Source organism: Penicillium hordei (genome assembly GCF_028827395.1).
Source record: "Penicillium hordei strain IBT 12815 chromosome Unknown utg000001l_segment0_segment0, whole genome shotgun sequence".
NCBI classification, from domain to species: domain Eukaryota; kingdom Fungi; phylum Ascomycota; class Eurotiomycetes; order Eurotiales; family Aspergillaceae; genus Penicillium; species Penicillium hordei.
This window is the reverse complement of record NW_026623142.1, coordinates 481610-500071: the sequence shown is the minus strand read 5'-3', so window position 1 is coordinate 500071 and position 18462 is coordinate 481610. Positions and strand designations below refer to the sequence as shown.

Below are 18462 nucleotides of genomic sequence, written 5' to 3'. Positions count from 1 at the left end.
AAGCAGAAACGCCGTTCGAATACAAGCGGATGAAGTTGGAGACCTCGGGAGTCCGACTCGGTATGTCATCCTTTTACGGGCCATTTGATTGGTCGATGATTGTCCGCCCAGCCGAAATTGGCCGATACTCTGGTGAGAAACATTTAGCCCTGCGGTTATCTTCTTCCTGTCTACAACAAGTTGTATATTATATGAAGTTCTTAATTACAGATTAATGTTTATTCTATTGTCCGTTCATATTATGTCATGTGCAACATTTGTTTGATTCGACTATTTTGAGGATATCTATTTTATCCCTACATACTGGAAAGTCCTAACCGAGGTATTGAATGCCGAGAATGTTCTAACAGAAGAAAAAGTATTGCTCCAGGCATCTCGTTATTTCATCAGTCTCATAAAGCACTTAGAACTTAAGGACAGCTTTGCCCAAGTTCTTGCCGTGGAAGATGCCAATCAGGCCGTCAGCAGCGTTGTCAATGCCTTCAGTCTCATGGATGAGGACCTTGAATGAGCCATCCTTGATCCACTTCTGTACATTTTCCTGGTGCTCCTTGGCGTAAACATCACCCATACCCTTATCACCAACGATGAAACCGCGCATCGTAATACGCTTGACGAGGACATTGTGGATGTTCTTGATGGGGTATGGGGCAGCGTTGTACTGGGAGATCAGACCGCAGACGACGATACGGCCGAAGTTGTTCAAAGCATCGAGGGCAGCCTCGAGGTGCTCTCCACCGACGTTCTCGTAGTAGATGTCAATGCCCTCGGGAGCGAGACGAGCAAGGGCATCGGCGGGCTTCTCAGTCTTGTAGTTGAAGCCGCCATCGAACTTGAGCGTCTTGGTGATGTACTCGAGCTTCTCGTCCGAACCGACGGATCCAATGACGCGCAGGCCCTCGTGCTTGGCGAGCTGGCCGACTAGCTGGCCGACGGCTCCGCTGGCAGCGGAGACGAAGATGGTCTCGCCCTTCTTAGGCTTGCCGATCTCGTACAGAGACGAGTATGCGGTCAGACCGGGCATGCCCAGGGGACCGAGGAAGACACGGATGTCCTCCAGGCCGAGGGGGTTTTCCAGCTTTTGGATGCGGACTAGCTCCTGCTCGCCGAGCGCGATATACTCCTGGATGGAAACATGACCAATGACCAGGTCACCCTCCTTGTAACTGGCGTTGTTGGAGCGCACGATCTTGCCGATGGTGCGGCTGTCAATGGGCTTGTCGAGGGCGTAGGCGGGGGCGTACGACTTGGTCTCAGCGGGGCGCATGCGGCCACGCATGTAGGGGTCGAAGCTGGTGTAGAGAGACTGCAGGACGACACCATTGTCGGGAGCGGCAACGCTAGCATCATAGGCGGCGGACTCGATAGCCAGGTGCTCCCCAGCAACGGGGTATCCCTGGGGAATCTTCTTGAATGTGAGAGCCTTGTTTGCAGACATTATGTATGTATATAGTAGGAAAGATAAAGATGGGCATAGGAAGTTGCCGAAGGTGGGAGCTCTTTATATATGACGATTGAACTGTTCATCAAAGTGGGGCTGTACCGAGGATCGAATACAATTCTTTTATTTATTTTATTTTATTTTATTTTTTAATTATAAATCTGGTGGACCTCGGAAGAAGCATCTCGAGATGGCGATGTTCCGGTTGATGCGCTCCACTATCTGCAGTTTCGGCTTTGATATGCATAAATTTACATGCCGTTGGTCCTAGCGTGCACTCAACAATTGTACGATGGACACATAACTGTGGCAACGGAACCAGTTTTTTTTTACAACAGTGGGGAACGGATGAATTCAAGACACCTCAGGCCGTCGGGGACAGCCATTTTGGGCAGGAAAACCGTGAGCCTCGGCATACCAACAAGTTGAAATAATTCTTGATTAATATATAGCCCCGATGATGAAAGGGATGATTGTTAAGCAACGGAGCGGTTGGCCGTTTTGGGATAAGCGGTATACCTTTATACTGTACAAAGTATATACCATCATTCTTGTTCTGCTTTGAAGACATTCGCACTCTTGGATCGGAAAATTATGCATTAAGTACATGAGTATATAGCATTGCCGAATATGTACCAGCGCTCTGAACCCTGAAAATGCGCGCAATTGAATACATCTAATCACGTCTGGGAATAACTTAAGCCTTGCCAGCAAGTGCGCCAGCGGCCTTTTCAATAAAGTAGTGCTTGCCCTTGATCATCTTGACCATGAAGCTGAAAGGCACAAATCCGAAAATCTGACCCGTACCAGCAGCTTCACCAACTGGCACGAGCATCATAATACTGTCGCCCTGGTCGTAGGTCTTGATGGCAGTGCCGCCTACAATGGCGGCTTTGAGGTTGGCAGCTGCTACACGTGCTTGCTCCACAGCCTTGAAACTGAGGCGCATTGAGTTGTTGGTGATATCGCCAGCAGCGAAGATAGGCAGAGTTGAACCGTCAGTCGACTGAACACGCATCTCTTTGTTCACTGTCACCCAGCCGTCCTTGTCCAGGAACTGAGCTGGAATGAAACTGTTGTTGGGGGTCGCACCGGTAGTGGGGATATAGAGGTCAGCTGAAATCTTGTCTCCGCCTTCCAAAGAGACTGTCCAGTTGGAACTATCGTCGGCCGGGGTCTCGACGCCAACGACTCGCTTGGAGGTCACAACCTTGACCTTCTTCTGCTCTAGCAGCTTGCCTGCGGCAGAGCTGGCGGATGGCTTGAGCATCGGGAGCACGCGATCTGTCGCTGAGATAAGCGTGATGGAGACCTTGCCAGCATTGCCACTTTGTTCCACTGCTTCAGCAAGCTCGCCAGCCAACTCAACACCGATAGGACCTGCACCACCAATCACGATCTCCTTCGCCCCCGCAATGTGTTCCTGTGCTGACTCGATCAGCTGCTCCATGTCATTGTGGTTCGACTGCTTGAATGGAATGGATGTGCCGGTGAGCGAGCCGGTAGTTGCAGATGTAGTACTGCCCGATGCGATAACGAGGTAATCATATGATAGGGTCTTGGGCTCGCCCTCGTTTGGGGTCACGGAGACCGATTTGGCAGCAGTATCGATAGCAGTTGCAACTCCAGGAAGGAACTCGAACGCGTCAGGCCGGTAGCCTGCAAAAGCATCCTTGATTGGGAGGAAGTACTGCTCGGGTTGGAAGGCCTTGGGTTTGGCGACGATGCGTGGGGCGGCAATATTCCAGTAGAAGCTGGTTGAGGGGTTGATCAGCACAACCTTTGCATCAGGTACATCACGAAGCACAGAGTGAGCAATATGAAGGCCTGCAAATGATCCTCCAATGACAACTATATCGATAGGTGCCATGACATAGAATCAGTGAAGTGAACAAGGGTGAGTTCGTTGTTTTGTTTTGGGAGAAGGGACGGGATGTCTTATATGTGACAAATTGGACCTGTTATCCACGCGCATATGCAGGGTCAGCAATAGGCCTGAGATATGTATACTGTCCGTTGTCAGCCCTCTAGCGCCAGGTTGAAAAAGAATGGCGTTTGTCAGTAATTTTTTTTTATTTCTAATTCTACCTAAATGCTGACCAACCCCATTTTTGGCCGGCCTTCAGTGATAATTTGCTTTGATTGGTTCACCTTCTCCAAGGTTTTTAAGATTTCCAAGGTTGGGCTGAACCTTAGATTGATGTGTTTGGCCTATTTGGCCTGTTTGCTTTGTTTGAATGATTCATCAAAGCGGGTATGCTACCCATGCATCTCTTTGGGCATACAATATCATACACATACATGAATAGAACAAGTAGGAAGGCTTCAATATATGCTGGGTATTCTATATATAGCGATGTTTGCTCCTTACCCACAGATGTTCTTGGCTTGTCCAGCCTCCTTATACCTATATGTATCTGAGCAGCTGCCTGTTTTCTGGAGAACCACCATCTTTCTCTCCCTTTTTCACGGAGTCTGACAAAATAATATATATTTGTTTGGTATATTTTCTTTCTTATGGGTTTAAAGCGCTATATAAGTGCTTGGGCTTGTACGTAATTACTAAGGATAACTTATAGTTAGCTCTAGATGCATTATATATTTTGAAAGATGCTCTTAACTCAGACAAGGAAGAATCTAAATTATCCACTTACACAGCAACGGGACCAACATCCGGATCATTTGTTTCACAAGTGTTCAACAAAACCATCTATCAGTGTCAGCTACTTCCAAGTCGACATGACCTTTAAGAGCGGGTCCAACTCTTTCCACCTCGGCGAGCACAAACCAAGAGTTTCTTGCTATTACAACATGTCTCAGGAAGCCTAGCACACCCCCGACACCCAGTAGCCGTTTTATATTGGCCAGAGCATGAGTATGTTCGAGTTCCAGTCCACCGAATATTCACCGACTCCTCCTTCTTCTGACCTCATACTTCTCTGCAGTATTCCTGGGTCGAATCGTGAATTCCTCACGACGTAGAACACCTGCAATTCGCACATAAATGTGAAGTTTGGGAGATAAGATTTCCCCACTATTTGGACAAATCAATTATCAAAGTTTATCATCTACTACAATGTCTCAAACCCAGCCTACGAAAATTGAGCAAGGGAAAGAAAAAAAAGACCGGAATGGACAGTATGAAGGAAATCACGAGAAAGAAAAGCGAAAGACACAAAATAGCCGGACTCACAACTTGACGTGTGGTATATATCAGCTCTACTCTTTTCTAGAGAGAATATTTTCAAATCTAGCCCTCGTTACCTAGGCAAAGGAGAGAATAATAGCTCTTTATATGTATTGTAATGTGATGTGGCAAGCCAAGGGGAACTGTACATCTAGGTAATCATCCACAACCCACAACCTGGGCAATCCTTACCAATGATAGGGGTTTTTCTCGAAGTCATCATATGTTATATATGGAAAAGTTGTTGTATAGGAATTGTGCTTATCACGAGTTTTCGGCGAGTTGCATCCAATCGGTTTCACCTACTGGCTAGAAACTTTAGAAAAGAGAAACGATAGCAAAGAGGTTGTATTAATAGCTCAAATATAACGTCCATGATATCATCTCGCACACTCTAGATATTCAGATCATTAGTCCTACAACGTTAAGGACAAAGCCCTGGAGTTCACATAGCTGGCCGTTCCATAGATTTTATTTAGCTTTGGACACTAACAACTGCTTGACTCTCAGTAGAATACCTTCCGGCCAGCATGGTCCAGGTGGATTCATGGCTAACTCACATCAATGGGTTAGACTGATTGGAACGAAGGTCACCAGATCTTAGTGTTAAAGTACGAAAGGTCTGAGACCCATATTAAGAGCAGACAAAGCCATGATTCCTAGTCTCAAATCTCGTTCGAGTATGAGAGTCAACTTTTCGGATTTCACTTGGCAGGTTTGCCATGTTTGCCGTGTTTGCCACAATTGTTTATTTTCCCCTATCTCGGACGTTATCTCTCGATAAGAATCATGTGACTCCGTAATTATTTTTGCGCATCTCCTGGGAACGCCCCAAGTGCAATTTGCATCATTATCATCCTCCCATCCATTTTTTTCCATTAGCATTATATCATGATGCTTGGAACAGCTCGCCGATTTGGCGTCTCGCACGCGCTGCGCGCTACTGCGCCTCGCTCAATCTCAGCGCGGTTGGCTACTCAGCTGCCGAAATGGCAAGCACCTTCGACCCTTTCATCTCTTGCTGCAACCAGATCGCTTCATTCCTCTTTCCCAAGGCTGTCTGCGGCTACTGCTGAGGCGACCGTTGAAGAAACTGAGCCCTCCAAGTCTGCGATGATCACAGAGTTTTCCGACCTGGCGGCGGAGAATCTCATTCACAACAAGATCATTAAGAACATCATTCAACCTGACCGGATGAACCTCAAGACTATGACTGAGGTGCAGTCTCTTACTCTCAACGAGATTGTCAAGGGTGATGATATGTAAGTTTTATTGACAGATATGCCTTGACATTGATTGGTCCGCTAACCCGCGAAACCTTTTTTCAGCCTCGCCCAGGCCAAAACAGGAACCGGCAAGACGCTTGCTTTCCTTGTACCCACCCTTCAGAACATTTTGAATGACCCTAGTGTCGACGTGTCCAAGGTCGGCCGCCGCTCAGCTAGAACTGGCCCTTCGGAAATCCGTGCTCTTATTATTTCCCCTACTCGCGAACTTGCGGAACAGATCGCAGTTGAGGCTAAAAAGGTTGCGTTTGGCACTGGTCTTATTGTCCAGACCGCTGTTGGTGGAACCCAGAAGCGTGCCGGTCTTGCCAAGATCCAACAGGAGGGATGCCATCTGCTCATCGGCACCCCGGGACGTCTCAAGGACATCCTCTCGGACCCTTGGACTGGTGTCTCTGCCCCCAAGCTGAACACTCTGATTCTCGATGAGGCAGACCGCCTTCTGGACCAGGGTTTCGCTCCTGATGTTGAAGAGATCCAGTCATTGCTTCCCGACCCCACAAAGTTGGACCGCCAGACGCTCATGTTCTCCGCCACTGTTCCTAGAGAAGTTATGCAGATGGTTCGTCAGACCCTAAAGCCAGACTTCAAACACGTCAATACCGTCCGTGAGGATGAAGTTCCCACCCACCACAGGGTGCCCCAGAAGCTTGTCTACACGCGCGGTCTCGAAAACAGCCTGCCCGCCCTCCTCGAGCTCGCTCAGAACTGGCAAGCGCGTCGGGACAATGGCGAGGACCTGCGACCTTTCAAGGCTATCGCCTATTTCAACTCCACTGCTGAGACCAAGATTTCTGCTGATGCTTTTAACAACATGGCTCGCAATTCACAATTCCGCCAGTCTTCTATGGGCAACATGAGAATGCTCGAGATTAACTCACGTCTCACGCAGGCGCTCCGCACTCGCAGCGCGGACAACTTCCGCAAGGCTCGCGAAGGCATCTTGTTCTCCTCGGACGTGACAGCTCGTGGTATGGATTTCCCGGATGTCACCCACGTCGTCCAAATTGGTGTTCCTCGGGACCGTGAGACCTACATTCACCGTCTCGGCCGCACAGCCCGTGCTGGCAAGGAAGGTGAAGGCTGGCTGTTCATGCACAGGGCCGAACAAGATGTCTACAGGAAGCGCCTGGGCCGTCTCCCATTGACCCTGGACACCGCTTTGGAAACCGCCGATGCAGATCTTTCCCAGACCTTCTCTAATGACACATCAGTTGGCAAGATCGTCAACCAGGTTACTGAGGGTCTGGCCCAGTGTGACGGTGCTACCAAGGTCAAGTCCTACATGGGTCAGCTTGGTACCACCACTGGAAACTTCGACAGCAAGAGAGAGGCCATTCAGGCACTCAACCAGATGTTCACCGTGGGATACAATATGCAAACTCCCCCAGAGCTCAGCCCTAGATTGATGCAGCAACTGGGTCTCAACCGAATTGACGGTGTCAGCATGGGTGATGGCACCCGCCAGCGCCGCGATGGTGGCTTCTCCCGCGGTGGAAGCCGTGGTGGCTTCTCTCGTGGTGGCGACCGTGGCGACCGTGGTGGTTTCTCTCGCGGCAGTGACCGCAGTGGTTTCTCCCGTGGTGGTGAGCGTGGCGAGCGCAGTGGCTTCTCCCGTGGTGGTGAGCGTGGCGAGCGCAGTGGCTTCTCTCGTGGCGGTGACCGCGGTGGTTTCTCCCGCGGTGGTGACCGTGGCAGCTTCACCCGTGGCGGTGACCGTGGCGACCGTGGTGATCGCCCGTCTCGTCCTCGCCGCGCTTTCGATGAGTCCTTCGGCAACGACTCTTTCCGGTTTTAAGTTTGAGTTGAATCAGAGATCAACTCTTGCCAGCTACGCTGGCATTTATCATTTATCTGGCATTTTCATGGATAGCAAGGTTGCTGTCCAGTGAGAACAGATCAGCCAAAAGTGAAAAGATGAAGCAACCATTCTGGCATTGGGCGGCGTTCTCACATCTCTTTTTTCGGACTGACTTTGTGTACTATACACCCTTGGGTGCTCTGTGTTTCTAATTTAGACTTCTCTCCTCTTTGTCTTATACTCTACTTGGTTGTTATGTGGGATTCCTTTCTGGATACGAAGACCTGACCTTAACTTTTTGATTTCATGTACAATATCTTCTAGTCATCTGCTATTTTTCTATCCAGGATTCAATTTTAATCTTGACACGATATCTTTTTCTACCAAAACAGCATCATAATAAACAGAAGACTTGGGTAACTGCCGTCTCTAACCAGATCCATTTTCGAGACATCTAAATCGTTGAATATGGGACAAAAAAGGAAACCTTATATCACATCTCACATCCCAAGTATATCGCAATATGCACGAAAAAAACAGTTACTCGTGAGTACAAAAAAAAACACCAAACAAGGAAAGAAACAAAGAGAATGCACTTAATCACGGGCGATCATGTGCTCTCTAGCAGGACCAGTACCGATCCACTTGACAGGAACACCGCCAATCTCACGCTCAATGAACTCAATGTAAGCACGAGCATTAGGGGGCAGATCCTCGTAACGCTGAACACCCATAGTGTTGGACTTCCATCCAGGCAGAGTAACATACTCCACCTGAATCTTCTCGACAACATTAGGATCCGCGGGGAAAGTACCAGTAGTACGCTTTCCATCCGGCAGGATATAAGCAACACCAACCTTGATCTCATCAAAGTCATCGAGGATATCGAGCTTAGTCAAGTTCAGCGCGGTGTAGTGGTTGATAGCGTGAGAGTAGCGGCACAGCACAAGATCCAACCAGCCACAGCGACGACGACGGCCAGTAGTCACGCCGAACTCACGTCCAACCTGCTGCAGCTTCTCACCGGCTTCGTTGAGCTGCTCGCTGGGGAAAGGCCCAGAGCCAACACGCGTCGTGTAAGCCTTCACCACTCCGATCACGGACTTGATGCTGGCGGGGTTCAGGGCAAGCGCTTGCACGGCTCCGCCCAGACCGGTTGATGACGAGGTCACATACGGGTAGGTGCCGTGGTCAAGGTCGAGCATGAGAGCGTTAGCACCTTCGACCAGTGTGTTGGGGGAGTTCTTGTGCTCCTGCAAAAACTCGAGCTGGTCGACGATGTGGGGCTTCAGGAGGTTGCGGTATTCCTAGAGATTGTTAGTGATGTGGTTGTGATGTGGTTGTGATGTGGATGAGCAAGACTAGGTTTTGTTCATTTCTGCTGTTGCGCCATGGGGGTTTCGTGTTCCTTGCTTGATGGAATTTAAAAGAAAAAGACCGGATTTCATGCATACCTTGAACCGCGCAATCTCTTCCTCGACATCGTATGCCAGATCTCCGAACCGTGTGCGGTATGAGGTGTCCAAAGTGCGCAGCTTGCGCTCGAAGGTGGCCTCGTCTAGGATCTCGCCGACGCGGACACCGCGGCGTGCGGCCTTGTCGCTGTAGCAGGGACCGATACCCTTGCCGGTGGTGCCGACCTTGCGGCCACCGAGACCCTTCTCCTCGAGGCCGTCCACGACGGAGTGCAGGTCAAAGCAGACGTGTGCGCGGTCAGAGACGAAGATGCGCTGGGCGGCGCCCTTCAGGCCCTTGGCTTCGATAGCGGCCAGTTCTTTGAAGAAGCTGGGGACGTGAAAGACGGTACCGGCGCCGATCAGGTTGATACATTTGGGCGAGACGAGGCCGGAGGGAAGGATATGGAAGTCGTAGGTGACGTTCTCGTGAACAATGGTGTGGCCGGCATCTGTATCCAATTGAAGATGGCCGGTTGGTCAGTCACTGTCTTGTTTCGGGGACGACCCGTTTGAAAACTTCAACAATCTGGGGTAGAAGGATTGTAAAGCGAGTTGAACGTACTGTGACCACCGGCTGCACGGCAGCAAAGTGTCGCCTCCTGCGACAACATGTCTGTGATCTTCCCCTTTCCTGTTCATTCGTTAGCATGTCTAATGTCTCTATCGGGTCTCGTTCTCGTTACCTTCATCTCCCCATTGACTTCCTAGAACGATTGAAACCATGATTGCACGCTTGACAAAGTCACAAATTCCGACTTATGCACGATCAATTGCTTTGGATGGTGGGGTATGTTCGAAAGGCAAAAGAGAATATGTCTGGAGCCGATAGCGGGGCCAAGATCAGGTTTGCCGGTGTGAGTTTTCTGGAGTTTTCTGGGCGAATTCGACCAACAATGCGGATACTAGGGATTTGTAGTTGGATCTGTAGTTTAACTATACTACATTGAGCTATTTTTTTTACAAATTTGATATTTTTCTCCCAGTGAGTCAGACCTATTTTCGGCGAACTCCTGCTGTCACGGATCCGGCGGGGTGGCGGGGCTTGGTTGCAGCCGTGGTGCCTTGATGCCTTGATGCCTTGATGCTTTAACTTCAATTGAAGCCTCAGGCAGCAAGGGTTAGGGCAAGGGCTTCAATATATTCCCACGCTTTTCGCATCATACATTAAGGCAGGAGAGAGGAAGATCAATAGGAAGGAGCAGAGGCAGTGAAAGGGAACATAAGAGCATTTGGATAGTTATGGATTGGTTAATTAAGCTTGACATACACCCAAACAACCCTCCTATTTAAATCCAAATAAAACACCGATGATAGAACCCCGATAGAAGACTCAGGCATATCTATACAAATGTGATAAAATCCCAGGGTATTCACAATAACACCAAGTCATTATGCATCGCAAAAGAGAGAGAGAGAGATCAAAAAAAGTTTGTAGAAGACATCAATCGAAGTGAAAAAAAGAAACGAGGATGGAGACGCTAGAAGGCAGAAAAACAGGTCAGATCAAATCAGAACCGAGCCAATACTAAAGCTGAAAATGCAGCTTTAGCAATGGGGACTCCAATCATCATGAAAAGGCCCAGTGATAAAACTCAAACAACCTTCCCGCCATCTCGAATCCACTCTCTCAATCGCCCAAGATCAAGGATACATTCCCGATGCAGCTCACAGGCAACGTCCCAATGCTTCCGCACCTGGATATCCTCCTCAATACCACGGAGGTAAGCGCTGAAGCCGCCCTTACTAGTACCAGGGATGAGGAATTCGTCAACGTGATAATCATCAAGATCTTTCTTTGCCGTGCCGTCGATGCTGTCATCGTCTGCACCGTTGATTTTGAGACGGGTAGAGTCTCCAACGGCACTGATCCAGCCCGGCGCGAGACCAGTTTCGTTCGCTTCTTGGCGCGCATTGAAATGCGTGAGCATGCGGCCATTGAACGCGTTCCATTCGCGCATGTACGTGCCCATTGCTGAGACATACCAGTTCCATTTGTCCCGGGGCAGGACGAGATGCTTGGAGGTTGGGACCAGGAGGACTGGTTTCGGGGCCCAGGGTCGTTTGGGTGGGTTTGGCAGTTGGAGGACACGAGGGCGGATGTCGTTCTTGGTCGTCCTTTGCTGCTTGGCTTGGGATTCGAAGGGTAGAGTGGTGTGGAAGTCTTCTAGGTTCTCGATGCCTCCACCGGTTGTATTGGTAAATGGTGCGGTGTTGCGAAGATTATCGAGGTTGAATAAAGGGGTACGGGGTTCTGCACTCAGAGGGTTGGGCTTCTTGACCGGATGTGCATCTGGTACAGCCTGAGAGGCCAAATCGGGATAGCTGCCACTGCTTGATCTTCCACCTGGGACTTTCGTCGGAATACCTGGAGGAGTAGGAGGGTCCTCGTCGAGATCCATCTCCTCAACATCCGGTGCTGCTGTCCCGGCTGGCCCAGGAGCCTGGCCATTGAGAGTTTCTTTAGCTTCATCTGCTTCAGTAGCAACACTTGCCGGTTGCGGAGCGCTCCGCAATTTGGTGCCTGCTCTAGGCTGTTTCTTTGGACTACGCGGCGCAGCGTTCGCCGCTTGTTTGGCCGTCTCGATCTCCGGTACAGTCCACGAGAGATTTCGAAGCTGCTCAGACCATGAATCTGCAGAAAACTTTGCCTGTGCAAAGGGCGTTGGTGGTTGTTGTGGTGACTGCGAAGTTTGGTAGAGAGGAGTAGGACCGAAAGGATTTGGAATCGGCGATCCGGTCGAGGATGCCTGTGTCGGTCCATTTCGAACGTTTGTACGCCCCCGATTCTGTGAGGCAGGTGATCTCGGAAGTGACTCCTTGCTTGGCGATGCAGAGCCCATGAAATCGAACTGGCCCAAATGGTCCCGCCAATCATCTGCAGAAAACTTCTTGTGCAAGTCACTTGTGCTGCTGCGTCCATACGCGGCAGGCTGGGGCCTTTGCGCATTGTTTGCCGGGTCGGTGCTAATACCGGTGTCTGTTAGATAAGGCGAAACATCTTGATGGTAGGCATATCGAACATACTTGACAGAAGAGGAAGAACCCGATGGGTTGATCTGCTGGTCTGATCGGTACGAGCTTTTTGGGAAAGTAGCGCTATCTGAGGTGTGTCCTTTGGGGCCGTCCTTGTTAGCAGGGGTAGATGGATTAAGGGGGGGATCCCGAGAAATCGAATGGAGTACGTAGCTACCATCGGGTAGCTCGACGGCTCGAAGCCCATTCATGAAGAGGAAGGAAGTGAAGTCCATACCATTTCCGGGGCTTGCTGTTCCTGGGTTGTAGAAGTCGGCAAACTTTTGATGCGGCCCGAGTCGACTCTTTGGAACAGCCTTCGGTTTGGGCCTAATCTCTTCTCCCTCACTTGAGCTGGTAGAGTCATAGTTATTGGTATTCCGCCTGGGCGGGGGGCTGGCGCTACGGTATCTCCCAGATCGCCCAGAGGCAGGGCTGGATTTATCTGTATGCGCGTTTTGATGAGAAGAACCTGAGGGGGTACGCATGGTTGCGGAACGTCCTAGTCCTGTGCTTGAAAAGAAAGTCTTCTCGCCTATGCCTGCCTGTGCGTAGCTTCTACTGGGTCGTTCGAGCTCCGGGGTGTATGAATGGCGAGATTTGGGTTGAGGCGGCTCGGGTGATGCTGGTTTCTTCGCAGTTGGGGGCACAGCAGGCTTGAAGTATTGGCTGCTCATCCGTTCAGCCCGGTTATTGCTATAGGCAGAGGTGTTGCGGGCCATCGGTTCATCTCCTCCGGCTGCACCTGGCGCAAAGCCCTGCTTCTTCTTAAAGGATTGTGCGTTGGAATGGGAGTTGTGGGCCTCAAAGGCAGACTTGGGCCGGGTAGACTGCGCAGAAGTTCCAAAGGGGTGCCGCTGTGCTCCAGGGCCTGGCACACCACCAGTGGCACGGCCAGTTGCAGGATCGAAGCCCTGCCACCCAGATGCCTGACCTCCTCTCATGTTATTAAAGCCATGGAATGCATCTGCCCTTGTTTGCGCATTGTCCTGTTGTTTGAATTGTTGCGGACCGGCACGCGCATGAGATGCGTATCGTCGAGCACCAGCCGATGGGGTATTCGGGGTCGCCTTCGTGTACTGTGAATTTGCGGACGCCGAGGTTGGTGCAGGGCGAGGAGGATAGGTGGGGGGTTGTGTTTTGCGCTGGGTATTTGCCTTGGGCGGTCCGTAGTACTTGCCATAGCCTGCGCGTAAACGATCGGTGTCGTATTTCAGTCGTTGCGAGGGGTCACTGAGGATCTCATTGGCGGCCTGGATGGCTTGAAATTTGGCATTGAACTCGACTTCTCGTCCTGGGTTCCTGTCTGGGTGGTATTTGAGCGCTTTCCCTCTCAGTTAGCAATGGCCCCAATTATCACTTTATCACACAGCCTCTGCAAAGCTAACCTAATTTCCTGAATTGCTTTTTGATGTCTTCAGCCTCCGCGCTGGGCTGGAGCCCAAGGTCCGCATAGTAATCCTTGCGCACGTCCGATTTCACCATGTTGTTCGTGGGTTTCCGGCGAACTTATGCAGTTGTAATAGGTTCGAATCGCATAATCGGTGTTCAAGTAAATAATCGGCGGTCCCACGCATGTCCAGTCATAGAATGTCGGCCCAAGAGTAAGGTAAAAAGCACGTTGCACGAAGGCAGGGCCTTTTGAATAGGACCAGGTTAGCAGAACAAAAGTAAATGCTATATCCTGCAATGCTAGCAAACTCAAAGCCTCACTTGTCAAAAGTTGCAAAAAAAGTTGTAAGACTGGGTTCAGTTTAGAGGGGGGGAGAAAGGGCAGAGCTTCCTTGTAAGCTCCGCGGTCTCGGTTGGCCGCAGGATCCACTCCAGAGGCGCTGAGAGCTTTGGGAGAAACAGTTCGGAATTTGGTCTTGGGGTTTGCGGCGATTGGAGGTGTTTTTGAGTGAGGACGGGAGAGTGAAGCGGGGGGATGAGGGCAGGCAGAAGTGACTTGAATAGAAAATCGGAGATCGGAGTGGGCACCTGATGTCGAGATCAGGCAGTTGGGTCCAAGCGCAGATCGGAGTGAAGCAGCCAACAGGGCTACAGAGTTGCCTTTTGTGCGGTGAGTGCCACGATCAATGAGTGGAGAGCATGGAATGGTGTTGGGTTGGGAAAAAAAATTTAAAGGCGGGAGAGTGTTTGTTTTGATGCCGTTGCTGCCCGAGGCAATCAACATATCAATGCAAGGTAACTACAACATATACTATACAATTCTTGAAGCTATTGTTAACCCTGGGATTAATTATTTCCTTTCCTTGCAGACCTTGGTGTATCGGTATATATGTATATGGATGGTATCCAAAGGAGAAAAAAAAAGAATAATCACACGCCAAATTATACAACCCTTGCTAAGGCCTTTAGGAAATAGCAACATGAAAGAGACAGGGTAGTGGGGATGAAAGAAAAGTAAAAGAAGATATCAAACAAAAAGAGATAAAACCACCGAGAGAAACAACACTAGACATCCTAGACATCCCCTCCAGGTGCGCCAGCCCCAGAACCACCAAAGAAATAGCCCTCCAAAAGATCGTAATTGGGATTCTCACTCCAGTCATGTTGGAAGTCCATAGCCATGCCAAAGCCAAGATCGATTCCAACATTTTGGCCCAGGTTGGGACCCAAAGATGGCGCAGCCATCATATTATAATCAGGATTGGCTTCGCCTTCGGTATTACCCTGGCCGTCAGCATCGCCCGAACCAAAATCCAAGAAATCAAGACTCATCCCTTGCGCAGCCTCGGTGTCGGCAGGCGGCAAACCATGATTGTGATTGTGGGTATTGCTACCCGGAGAGCCACTTTTTGGCGGCGAGTTCGAGTAGTAGAACTGCGGGTGCGGCTGTGGGGAGTTTGGATTCTCGTACTTGAGATAGTAATCCATCGACGGATTGCGTCGTCCGTAAGACCGGGAAGACTGGTCTGCTGAGAAGTTCGGGGGTATCGATTCTGGTTGAGGATAGGGTGGCCCTCCTGGCCTGTTTTCGGCTCGAGGGTGGTCGGCCAAGGGGGTATTATCCGTAAAGAGATCAGCCAAGTTCATGTCGAACTTGGGGACGGGACGGGACTGGCGTGTCTGCGTCGCTCGCCGGGGTTGCCCTTGGCCTGCGCGGTGTCGTTGGTCCATAGGCTGTCGCGGCCGGCCAGGGTGGAGTGAGCTGCCGGTGTTTGATGTGGCGTGGACACGGCTCATGTCTACCTGTGATCCGAACCCGGTCGTCGAAAAACACATTTGGACGGTGGCTTTGCTCATGCGCTCGAACGCGTCCCGACATGCCTCGGCCGGTGGACATTTGTGCATCAGGTCGCCTAGAACAGAAGTTGCGGCGAGAACGGTGAAGTCGACTTCATCGAGGGTCTAAGAAAAGGGAACGTTAGAATAAGTACAACCCTAAATTCCAGGGCTGGTGGCACCCACTAGACGACTTCGAACCAAAGGCGAGTGCCAAATGGCATATAAGAAGGAGATTCCTGATAAGAGTGTCAGTAACGAAGCGGCGAAGAGAGCGCAAAGAAACAACTGCATACCAGCCATAAAAATGTGATGCGTAGCAAGATAGGTATAGTTCACCAAGCGTACTCTATGCAATTGGCGATAGATACGAATGACCTTCTGACCAGCCTCAGCAACATTAAGATAGACATGATCCTCCTCGTCACCGTCATCGGGATTAGAAAAGGATGGACTAGAAACGTCATCCGCAGGAGTAAGCTCTCCTGCCAACTCAGCAGGAACCGTCAAGCTCTGCTGGTACAGCAAAATAATACCTTGCCAGTAATTCAACTCAAGAAGCTCAATGGAAAATCTTACGCCTGTTTCCGGCCGTGTCGGGGCAGTCTCTTGCCACTCAACCAATCGACGATGCACATCATAGCGCCACGAGCGGAACGAGTCAAAGCCCTGAAGGAAAGGGGAGGAAAGCTCGGCGTGAGGAAGAATAACTGCACCAGGGCCTCCCCTCCGCACAGCGCGCGTCTGTTGGTATTGGAGGACATCGTGGATCTCGGATTGAAGAAGACGAAGTTTGAAATAGTGGACTGCGACACGCTTATATGTCGGGGCCCCGTCTGGTGGTGTCAAAAGACCAGACTTTGTGATATATTGGTCGTCCATCATAGACGGGAACTCTGTGCTGATAGCTTGATCGCTGATGCCGAATGGCCGTCCAACACACGTGGCTACAAGACGATCAAAGCTATATACGCACCACCACAACCGGCGACGGAGATCGCGCACCCATTCGCGCCGCCCACGCTCACGAGCATCGATCCGTGACTGCACTTGGTTGCCATCTTTTGTTGCAGAGTCAATTCCCGCTCCGTCCTCGTAATGGAGCCCAAGGTCGACGGCTAAGCGCGTGGCCACACCGACGATATACCAGAGACCCGGTGCAACTGGTCGCAATAGGGCAAAGCTGGCTAGAAGGAGCACTGCCTGCAGCTCTTCCAATCCACCAAAGCCCTCGCTGGAGGAGGAGCCAAGGAACGATTCCAAATGAACGATTGCCGAGGCATGGTACTCCTCCGGCTGGTACTGATGGCTCGAGAGTCTCGGCCTCTTCGTCCCAGACGAGGACCGGTCATGATTACTGCGATTCTCATCATCTGAACTTTGAGGCTTATCCTCAAAGATGATTCCAGCACCAATAGCAAAAACGATATTAAGCACGTAAAGCGCGCGCGGAGAGCGCTTCTTCTCCTCTTCTAACAAATAAGTCTTATCCAATAGCTCCATGAAGTCTCCTCGGTGAAGAATCGGCATTTGAGGATTCGCGTGTTCAAAGTAAAGATCGACCAGCCGTTCAGCTAGCTCCCGGTCAGGGAAAGTCGCGCATTTCATCATCGGCCTTGTTTGCAGCCCGAAGAAGGAATCGCGCATACTGCCTCCTCCCCCAGCAGTGCCAGTAGCACTCTGAGGCAATCGATCGCTTGTTCGAATCGCCGCACGCTCCGGCATATTACCGGGGAGTGAGCTCCTCACCGCAGCGAAGACAACACGAGCAAACGAAATACCCGATGTCGACCCCAGATATCGTGGGTCGGAAGTACCCTGTACAGAGACCATGCCTATATTCGAAACCAGATTATGCAGGCGCCAATTATCCTCGCTAGCGAGGTCATTTTCCGCATCGCGATTATCCCCTTCTTCTCTCCGATCCGGTCGATCGGCGTCTTCTTTCGATTTATTCTTCCACCGTGCTTTCTCCGCCGTTGACCCCTCCCCGGCCTGACCGTCGGAACCGGAACGAGCTTGCGCGGCGTCACCATCAGCCTCGACTTTGATAGCCTCCTCCTCGTCGAATGCGACGACCTTCTTAAATTCAATGTTGTTATCCGCTAATTGTTTTTCGAGATGTGCTACGCGTGATTCCAGGAAATAGACGTAGCTGCGGGGGATCTCCCGCTTTGTGATGGGGTCGTATCCGACGCAGCGCACGCCAGCCTTCTCACAGGATTGACATCGCGGGAGGCGCTGGTCGCAGCGGTTCTTGCGCAATCGACAACGGTTACAGGCGGAGACATTTCGGAATGAGGAGGAAGCGGACGAGGCTGGGGTGGTGGAATGGGCGGGCGAGGTGGAGGGCACAGCTGCCGCGGTGGAAGGGTTGGGAGCGGTATTGGTCGCGGGATCGGTTTGCATTGGAGGAGTGTTGGAGGGATGTGGTCTCTTCTTGCCTGAAGAGACTGGCGATGGCGGCGAGGGAGGGTTAGGCATTGTGAGAACCGAGAGACGAGAGCCGTAGAGTTGCGATCATCTCTTGGTGGAGTTTTGCGGGGGCTGCGGTCGGAAACTACGGTTTAACTTCCCAGACCAGATCAACATGATAAGATCACGAAGTACTTTTGATGTCCGTCGGTGGTAGTGTTTTTCTTCGGTGATGGGAGATTCTCGCGCCAATCGTGTCGAATCGAATCAAAGAGATTGGCCCAAAACGGGGATATGGGAATAGCTTGTAAACCCCCGAAATTAAAATATTCTCCGAGAAAATAATTACCACACAAGACTATCGACGGAACTCGTGGGAATGTGAAGAAGTCAAGAAACCATGTAGTCAAGTGCTTTTGGTGGAGTCAGGAAATTGGGTTGCCCTCGGGAAGATATCTCGGGTTCCCCAGACTTTGACATGCCGAGAATATAAATGGGATATCTGGACTTTGATGGGACTTTGACAGGACTTTGGCCAGGCCATTTTGAAGTTTGAAGTTTGAATCCGACATAGCTTCATCTAGGGGGTTTGGTGGACCTCCCCCACTCCCCGCTGTCAGATGTACGAAACAAGG

General features: G+C 50.7%; 6 protein-coding genes across 6 annotated transcripts; 1 reads left to right on the top strand and 5 right to left on the bottom strand.

Moving 5' to 3' along the window:
• Positions 1 to 403: 403 nt before the first annotated feature.
• On the bottom strand, positions 404 to 1471 carry N7537_000177 (MDR family NADP-dependent oxidoreductase; the record flags this gene model as incomplete). The annotated part of the gene is made up of 1 exon (XM_056891235.1): positions 404 to 1471. The coding sequence occupies exon 1, from the start codon at positions 1436 to 1438 to the stop codon at positions 404 to 406; it is 1035 nt and encodes a 344-aa protein (XP_056756230.1). The 5' UTR covers positions 1439 to 1471.
• Positions 1472 to 2138: 667 nt separating this feature from the next.
• N7537_000176 (NAD(P)/FAD-dependent oxidoreductase) lies at positions 2139 to 3311 on the bottom strand (the record flags this gene model as incomplete). The annotated part of the gene is made up of 1 exon (XM_056891234.1): positions 2139 to 3311. The coding sequence occupies one exon, from the start codon at positions 3309 to 3311 to the stop codon at positions 2139 to 2141; it is 1173 nt and encodes a 390-aa protein (XP_056756229.1).
• A 2208-nt stretch (positions 3312 to 5519) lies between these two features.
• On the top strand, positions 5520 to 7712 carry helA (putative DEAD box RNA helicase HelA; the record flags this gene model as incomplete). Its single annotated transcript, XM_056891233.1, has 2 exons — positions 5520 to 5890; positions 5957 to 7712. 2 exons carry the CDS (start codon positions 5520 to 5522, stop codon positions 7710 to 7712), a joined length of 2127 nt encoding a protein of 708 aa, XP_056756228.1.
• A 569-nt stretch (positions 7713 to 8281) lies between these two features.
• adB (adenylosuccinate synthase ADE12) lies at positions 8282 to 10046 on the bottom strand. Its single transcript, XM_056891232.1, has 4 exons — positions 9856 to 10046; positions 9735 to 9803; positions 9170 to 9621; positions 8282 to 9022 (listed from the first exon to the last, which is right to left on the bottom strand). Exons 1-4 carry the CDS (start codon positions 9893 to 9895, stop codon positions 8312 to 8314), a joined length of 1272 nt encoding a protein of 423 aa, XP_056756227.1. The 5' UTR covers positions 9896 to 10046; the 3' UTR covers positions 8282 to 8311.
• Positions 10047 to 10764: 718 nt separating this feature from the next.
• N7537_000173 (uncharacterized protein) lies at positions 10765 to 13669 on the bottom strand (the record flags this gene model as incomplete). The annotated part of the gene is made up of 2 exons (XM_056891231.1): positions 10765 to 13508; positions 13573 to 13669. 2 exons carry the CDS (start codon positions 13667 to 13669, stop codon positions 10765 to 10767), a joined length of 2841 nt encoding a protein of 946 aa, XP_056756226.1.
• A 981-nt stretch (positions 13670 to 14650) lies between these two features.
• Positions 14651 to 17896, bottom strand: N7537_000172 (Zn(II)2Cys6 transcription factor; the record flags this gene model as incomplete). The annotated part of the gene is made up of 3 exons (XM_056891230.1): positions 14651 to 15538; positions 15599 to 15651; positions 15709 to 17896. 3 exons carry the CDS (start codon positions 17894 to 17896, stop codon positions 14651 to 14653), a joined length of 3129 nt encoding a protein of 1042 aa, XP_056756225.1.
• Positions 17897 to 18462: the final 566 nt, after the last annotated feature.